This window comes from Sinocyclocheilus anshuiensis, unplaced genomic scaffold (assembly GCF_001515605.1).
Source record: "Sinocyclocheilus anshuiensis isolate Anshui unplaced genomic scaffold, SAMN03320099.WGS_v1.1 scaffold364, whole genome shotgun sequence".
NCBI lineage: Eukaryota > Metazoa > Chordata > Actinopteri > Cypriniformes > Cyprinidae > Sinocyclocheilus > Sinocyclocheilus anshuiensis.
The window spans coordinates 164,660-172,391 of NW_015555735.1; the positions used below are offsets into that span (position 1 = coordinate 164,660).

A 7,732-nucleotide genomic window follows, 5' to 3' on the forward strand; every position below is an offset into this window, starting at 1 on the left:
AATTGTAACTCTTCTTCATCTTTGCCTTTGTGTTTGAAGCTTAGACACTTCACCATTAGACCAATGCCATCCAATTTTAATTTTATACAGCTTGAGACATTCATGAGGCCATATGCTTCAGTGAATATGCTGCCCCTTTTTCTTAACAGATGCTATGTTAGTTTCAACAGCTTTTCCCATGAATATAATGTGATGCTTTCTGACAGATGTGTAGCATTACACAAGTCTAATGTTGCTTTCACTTTTAAGCAGCTTCGTGGGAAAGTCAGTGTTTTGAAACTTTAGATTTTCCCCACTTGTAAAGAAACACCTACACTCTAAATTCTTCATTACCTTTGTGTCCATTTGCCTTGTAATACTTATATACAGCACCATTCCTTTAAAAAAACACAGTGAATATTATTAGTAATATTGTGAAATGTTATTAAAAGTTCAAATAACTGTTTTCCTTTTTAATATATTTTAAAATGTAATTTGTGAGTGCAAAGCAGAATATTTATGTGTACATTTGACTTATAATACTTAAATACGTACAAAAATACAGAAACACATATTGTGAATATAATCAATAATATTGTGAAATATTATTACAATTTTTAAATAACTTTTCTTTTTCAATATATTTAAAAATGTAATTTGTGATCTGAATTTTCAGCAGTTATTACTCCAGTCTTCAGTGTCACATGATCTTTCATTTGTCCTTCAACTCATCCTAACATGCTGATTTGGTGGGGGAAAATAAATAAATAAAACAATAAAAATGTTATTATTATCAATGTTGAAAACGGTTTCATTTTTGTATATATTTTTTTGTGGAACCTGTGATTCTCTGATGAATAGAGCATCCGAAAGAACAGCATTTATTGTCACTTTTGATCAGATTACTAGGTCTTTGATGAATAAAAGAATTGAATAATAAAAAAAAAAACGTACTGAACCCAAACTTGAATGTGCATATTCAAAAGCCAACACTTTGATTGATGCCCTATGGAACCAAAAAAAAAAACTGCAATATACTCATGTTTTCTTATTCAGATGAATGATTTCAATCACCGGTAAAGTATTCCCTATACAATAGACTAGAGAAAGTGGCCCAGCGCTTCGTTTATGGCTTTAAAAGCCTTTTAGTTGTGGTTTACAGCAGATCTGTCTCTTTTAGATGGATTGAGCACATTAATGAGGCGATAAAAGATGGTTTCATTCTGCTTCTCAATACTGATCCTTGACCAGCTACTCACATACACCTTAATAATATGAATTGCCTCTAATATATTATTGAAATTTATAAATGATTCTTTGCTGAATTTATTTATTTTTTTAACTTATTGGCTATGTCCCTGCTGGGGAGGTGTTGGCAACAGCCTGTCTGTGTTATAAGAGAAAATGTAAATAAAAGGACAGTTTTTATGAGGACAAATGTGTTTACAGTGCAGTCATGTCTTCTGTATGACATGAGTGCAATAGACATTTCAAAAAGATAGTAACTTAGAAAACCACTGAACATATGACTTTTCCTAATCTAAAGAAAATGTATTACCTGTACAAAAAGGACAAAATAATAATAATGAAAGAACGAAAGTGCTTTACTCCCAATGTGAATTGTCACTGCGATGCAACTTAGTACAAACAAATTATAAGCAAAACAGTGCAAACAGTCCATAGCCTTGAAAAAACAAACAAATGATAAACATTAAAGAACTTAATAAAGTAATAAAAAATACTAATACTAAATTTGACACCTATGGGGTGGTAATAAACAGTAACAGTTGATGCAATTTGACATTTACACATTTGACTACTTGGACATTTTACAGCACTTAAATGCCGTTCAGTTTAAAATGACCACGGAATAATTTGCATTGTGAAATTTACATTTTAGTGGTTTCTATTGTGTAACTTATTTATTTATTATTATTTTTTAAGAGAGATTTTTTTATTTTAAGGGATTTTTTTTTATCTGTTAGCCTCTAACACCGCTTGCATTTCTTCTGGATTTTGATCTGGAGTCACACTGGTTTTTATTGCATGATCCTCCATAACTTGAGGGACACGCAGAGCATGGTTTCCCTGTCTTATATGGAGCCTCTCCAACCCAGTTCCCCCTGGAACAGAAGAAGAACATGTACGTGTTTGGTTATTAACCCTTTTCTTTCATTTTCCCAAAATCTGCTTCATAAAAACAACCATTAGTTCCTGCATTTTTAAGATTCAAATATTGTATTGATGGATACAGTAAAAATTCTTACTTGATAGAATAGTTGCAAACCAGAAAGGTGGCCTGTTTCCACATACTCCCAAAAACATACATGTTTGAACATCTTCTGATAGCACACCCAATCTTATTGCTGGTCGCCCACACCATCTGAATCAAAAAGTCATTACTAAAATTAATATCCTAGATATCTTGAAAAAAATCTCTGAAAAGAGTCTGTATTAAATTAAATATAATACTTATATACTTACTCATATAAATAGATAATCAAAAAAAATAAATTATTAATTACAAAATAAAATACAATAAAAATTACTTTTTATTATAAATAATGTTATTATATATAAAATATTTAATATTATATGAATTTTGGAGACCCACCTGAGTGTAGTGTGTGCAGACAGAGCCACTGCATCTGTTGGGGTAGGAGAAATAGTGTCTTTCATCATACCAGGATCTTACCAGGTCAATGATCGATCTGTATCTGCAAAATGAAAGAAATATTAACAATCACAGTCAGAATAGAAAGTGTAGATATGATCCAGAACTGACGTGGTTTTTGGATATTAATTCATGCTGATATATGACTGTACCCATATAGTAGGTTGTTGTAAGCAGGGCCGTCCTTAGGGAGGTGCAACTGGTGCAGTCGCACCGGGCCCCTCGCTTGAGGGGGCCCTGCGGTGAACGGACCGAGGGGGAACCCCCCCCTCGCACCGGGCCCCGTGTCAGCTAAGGACGGCCCTGGTTGTAAGGGTCTGTACCTTCCAGAGATGATGGACAGGTTCTGTCCAATGTGTCGCAAAACATGAGGCGGTCCATGATCCCAAATGCACTGAGCGGCCCAGGACTCTGCAGATTTAGCCAGTCTCTCATCCCACACCTCACAAAGGAGAGAGAGGACAAAAAAAACAAATAATTAAAAAAATAGCTCACCCAAAAAGCCCATGCAATGACAGTGACTAGAAAATGTAGATGATAAGCAACAAAAAGGAAGAAAAATCATCATAAATTTTGTCCATACAAAATGGATTTTGTGAGGAACAGACATTAATTTAACATATTACAGCTTTACTAAGCCATAGCGATGTCTGAATCATGAGCAATGATTCTTTTGAATTAGATATTTGTGATCCTGGACCACAAAACCAGTCATAAGTAGCACGGGTAGATTTGTAGTAATAGCCAACAATACTGTATGGGTCCAAATTATCGATTTTTCTTTTGTGCCAAAAATCATTAGGATATTAGCTAAGTAAAAATCATGTTCCATGAAGATATTTTGTAAATTTCCTACAGTAAATGTATCAAAAAGTAATTTTTGATTAGTAATATGCATTGCTAAGAACTTCAACTTTAAAGGCGATTTTCTCAATATTTCTCAATATTTAGATTTCTTTGCACCCTCCGATTCCAGATTTTTAAATAGTTGCATCTCGGCCAAATATAATTGTCCTATCCTAACAATAATGGAAAGCTTATTTATCCAGCTTTCAGATGATATATAAATGGACCCTTAAGACTGGTGTTGTGGTCCAGGGTCACATTTTAATGAATTAGTTGATTCAATTAAAACTGATCTGAATGATTCGTTCACAAATCAGACTCGATTTCAACTAAATGATTCGCTGGCCCTTAAGTTCACTGAGGTGAAGATTGTTAAATATAGGCTTATAATACAATATTGATATCACATACTGTCAAGAAGACGCGCTATTTAAAGTCATACAGTCCACTTTTATGATACTCAATCAAACTTTTATGGTGAACTTCAGCCCTTGTTGGAGCTAGAGATTTTCAGTCACCTTGCATTGTAATTGCATGGAAAAGAGCGACTAGATTGTCCTGAAAAGTTAAATTCAGGGAAAAAAGTATGATATTTTTTATGTTGTGTATGTGATGACCATAAAACATTAGTAGCCTAATGTTAAAAAGTAGTAGGCTAAAGCTAATAAAAATGTCCTACCATATATTCCATATTTCCCGCGGGTGGGAAGACCTGTGAGCGCACGCGGTTGTGATAGTCCAGAATGGCCGTCATATCTTTACTGGAGATGAAGCGTTTCCGCCGCGTTCGAGGCGCGCTGGTGTCGCTGCTGTTCCTCAGCAGGGCCTCCATAGAAGCGTCTTTGAGATGAAGCAGCTGAGTTGCGCTGCTCACCGCCACAGATGTTGCGGTGCACGGCAGTGTCCACAACGTGGCAGCAAAGAACAGCTGAACGCAGGCCAAACTCATCATCTGCCTTCTGTCTGGTTGGCTACAGGTGCTTTATTTGTGGAAAGAGAATTCAGTGTCAACAATCGCTCACTGTATTAGCCAGTAAAATAAGCTCAGGAACGGTACAGTCCCTACTCAAGTGTAGGCTAAGTACAGTTTAATCCTGCAATTCCTGTAGACCATTTTAGACCATAGTAACCGAATAAACATGTCAACATATCGATATAATAAGCAGATGACTTGTTGTGTTACCTAAACTTTTATAGTTGCCCAAAAATTGCCAAACGCATCCTTTAGTGGTGAAAATAGTGATACAACTTTGATTTTTTATCTTTGTGTGAACTGTTTAAAAGGCAAAAATGATCAAATTGCCACATACCCAGTGCATTTAAATACATTGATATATATAAAAGTTATAGTTATCATTTATATTTTAAACTACAATTTTTACAATAAGGGTTACAGTAGGGTTAATTCAATTCAACTTTATTTCCAGACTCAAGGTCCATTAGCAAGAAACACACAATACAAACCAAAACAATACACATTAAAAAAGACAGTTATACCAATACTTCCTCATAGAGGACTGATATCGCACTTCAGTAAGCCTATTTGATAACAACATTATAATATTATTATATGAATCGTCCAGCCGACAAATAAATGTATACATCAAATTTCTCATTAAAGCAGGGAATGATTGTACTCTTGCCTTACAGAATAAATCACTTGCTTGAGCAGGATGAGTTACACTGCAAAAACTCATGGTTTAAACAAACTGACAGACATTACACCCAAATCCCCTCACTATTCTTTAAATATATTATACATGTAAACATCTAAACTTTGAAAAATGCAGCAGTGCATCAACAACAAAGATCTTTCAATAAACCCCTTAATGAAAATAGACTTTTTTTTTCTAATTTAATAATTAAAAAAACACATAACGGCTATTGAAGAGTCAATTTTGGCATATACTTATGAATGTAGTCCTGCAGTTTGAAGAGAGCAGGGGTCTTCAGCTGGAGTGGTCTTTCACAGCACATACCTTCAGCAGTGATTCCAGCGCTTTAGCACAGCCTGGAGAAGAGCAGCTGAAAAGATCTCCACTTAAACTCTGGCCTTTGCAAACAACGTCTCTGACATGTGTGGCAGCGAACTTTAACTGGGCCAACTCTCTAAGGCCATTTGACGTAAAAGAAAAGCCCTTGTCTCTTTTTCTTCCCCCACAGGGATGTTCCTGAGGTTCAGGAAACAATTTAATGGTTTTGCTTTTTCAGCACACACTCAGTATGGAAGCTCCAAACAGTCATGCTCTCCAATGGGATTTTAAGATTGATGACTTTTCAACAGTTATTGCTCTTCCTTTCCATTACCTTTGTGATTTTCAAATGTTGTTTTACCGCTTTTTGGGCAACTTTCACCTTTGAATTCGTAATTTATCTTTCATTGAAAATCATAGTTGTAGGACATAGTAACTAAAATACAGTGCATGCAAAGTAATATTCAAAAACAAATTGTCCATGCTTGTTTATAGTGGCTACATCGGACTCTTTTTCCTTTAAATCATCTGTTTCTGTACTATGCTTATATTGGACATTTGAAATCTTTTTGTGAGCTTTGGTTGGAGCTGCACTTAGCCGTCCTGGCAAAATTTTTCAATAAAATAAGTTGAATAAACACAGGCAAGGATTTTATTAAAGTGAGGGATTTTATTCTTCTATGAATCAAAGGCCAAATTTTAAAGTCATAGCCCAGTCAGCACATTGTCCCAGCTGTCTAGGATTCCAGGAAGGACATGCCATGTGTAATATCTTCAGTCTCTAGGCAGTGCCAATATACACTGCACAACTTTGACTGCAACAAACTACTGAACAGGGTCATCGAGAGCATTCCGAAGTATTAATGATATGGGGCAATCCTTTGGAAAACAGCAACCTCAGCATAAACTAAATGTCATTGCAAGATTAATAATAACATTATAACAGGACATTATTTTTTCCAGCTAAAGATCAAGTGTTGTTACGGTGGGTGTCCAATAGCGTGGAACAATCCTGCTCAAAATGCTACACACGTGTCTGTTGCTTTGGGGCGTTTCTGACGCAAAGAGGCATCCAAAAAATGTTTTTAAATGTCAAGTTTTTAGGTGGAAAGACACAACCTTTATTTCAATGAATAATTTAATACACTAATATTAATACAGCCACAATAAAAGCACTTTTCAGCATTTAAATCCTGAATATAATAATATATTATTTAAACAATAAATCCACCAAAAACTGTGTCACAGTCTGCAACTCAGAACCACTGGCTTCCGTCCAGGGGTTTGCGCCAATCATTTGCATAGAATTAATGGCTTTTTACGCTCTGTTTGCACTTGCTCCATGCCACTGTCAGTCTCACAATCCATTGTGCGAATGTCATTCTTCTAATAGCAAAGTCCAGTCTTTGCTAATAGTCAAAAGTAAAAGAACAGAAAGATATTAACACTTCTAAATGACAATACTTTAGAATTCCAGTTTTTTTTTGGCTGATGTAACATCTAGCAAATGTAAGTACTGAATACAGTACTATAAGCAAAATATAGTGAACATAAAATCAACATTATTTAAAAATATAATAAAGTAGCCTTAATTTAGCTTTCTAACTTTTCATTCAGCATGTACCTGTATAGTTAAGGCTCAGCATCCTCAAAGAAAACTTAAAAAGTTAGCAGTCATCCTAAAACTGCCAGGGTCAGCAGGGTCAAGGTTCAGCGAAAGGCCTGTTTGAAAGACTTTCTGTTGACTTACTATATAGGCAAGAAAGCCGCGACTTGTTCTCTAGACAAACATATGATGTCACTTCCTAAGATACGTAATGTTGCAACCTTTACGGTTTTGTCCTTGTACACAAAATACACAAGTTTGGTCATGCCATTGATGAGACGCATATTGTAAACATCCTTCCCTGGGTCAAATGTTTGACAGTTTTATGTGCTAATATGATGCCTACAGAACTCGAAGCTATACAGTGAGCCCTTGTGGAGTGTAGCGTTTAAAAATAGCTACAGGCATGTCTCTGTCAATTCTATCACATACTTAATAGTGCTGTCATCACACATCAAAGGAGGTGATGAATGTTGAGCAGAAATATCAAATGAATCATTCAGTGCATGTAAGCAGCCCTGGAAAACATTAAAGGTATAACCAGTTATAGCTTACGTTAAGCTTAATTCATTCACATAATGGTTACCTTGACTACATCTCGTTCATGCTTCCCATCTGCACAAGGCTGAAGGGTCCTTGTGCATTGTGGGATTG

General features: G+C 35.4%; 1 protein-coding gene across 2 annotated transcripts; it reads right to left on the bottom strand.

Moving 5' to 3' along the window:
* Nucleotides 1-1,914: 1,914 nt before the first annotated feature.
* Nucleotides 1,915-5,604, bottom strand: r3hdml (R3H domain containing-like). Of its 2 annotated transcripts, none has more exons than XM_016466505.1 (6): nucleotides 5,409-5,604; nucleotides 4,179-4,479; nucleotides 2,977-3,095; nucleotides 2,594-2,696; nucleotides 2,247-2,362; nucleotides 1,915-2,102 (listed from the first exon to the last, which is right to left on the bottom strand). In XM_016466505.1, the coding sequence occupies exons 1-6, from the start codon at nucleotides 5,474-5,476 to the stop codon at nucleotides 1,961-1,963; spliced, it is 849 nt and encodes a 282-aa protein (XP_016321991.1). In that variant the 5' UTR covers nucleotides 5,477-5,604; the 3' UTR covers nucleotides 1,915-1,960. The 2 variants fall into 2 exon arrangements, with proteins under 2 accessions (XP_016321991.1, XP_016321992.1); XM_016466506.1 differs by having other exon boundaries at nucleotides 5,479-5,603.
* Nucleotides 5,605-7,732: the final 2,128 nt, after the last annotated feature.

Coding starts and splice junctions, on each gene's coding strand:
- r3hdml (XM_016466505.1), bottom strand. CDS start 5,476: ATGTGCTGTGAAAGACCACTCCAGCTGAAGACCCCTGCTCTCTTCAAA. Junction 4,480..5,408: donor CTGCAGGACTACATTCATAA/GTATATGCCAAA, acceptor CCACAAATAAAG/CACCTGTAGCCAACCAGACA. Junction 2,363..2,593: donor TCTGCACACACTACACTCAG/GTGGGTCTCCAA, acceptor TTTTTGATTCAG/ATGGTGTGGGCGACCAGCAA.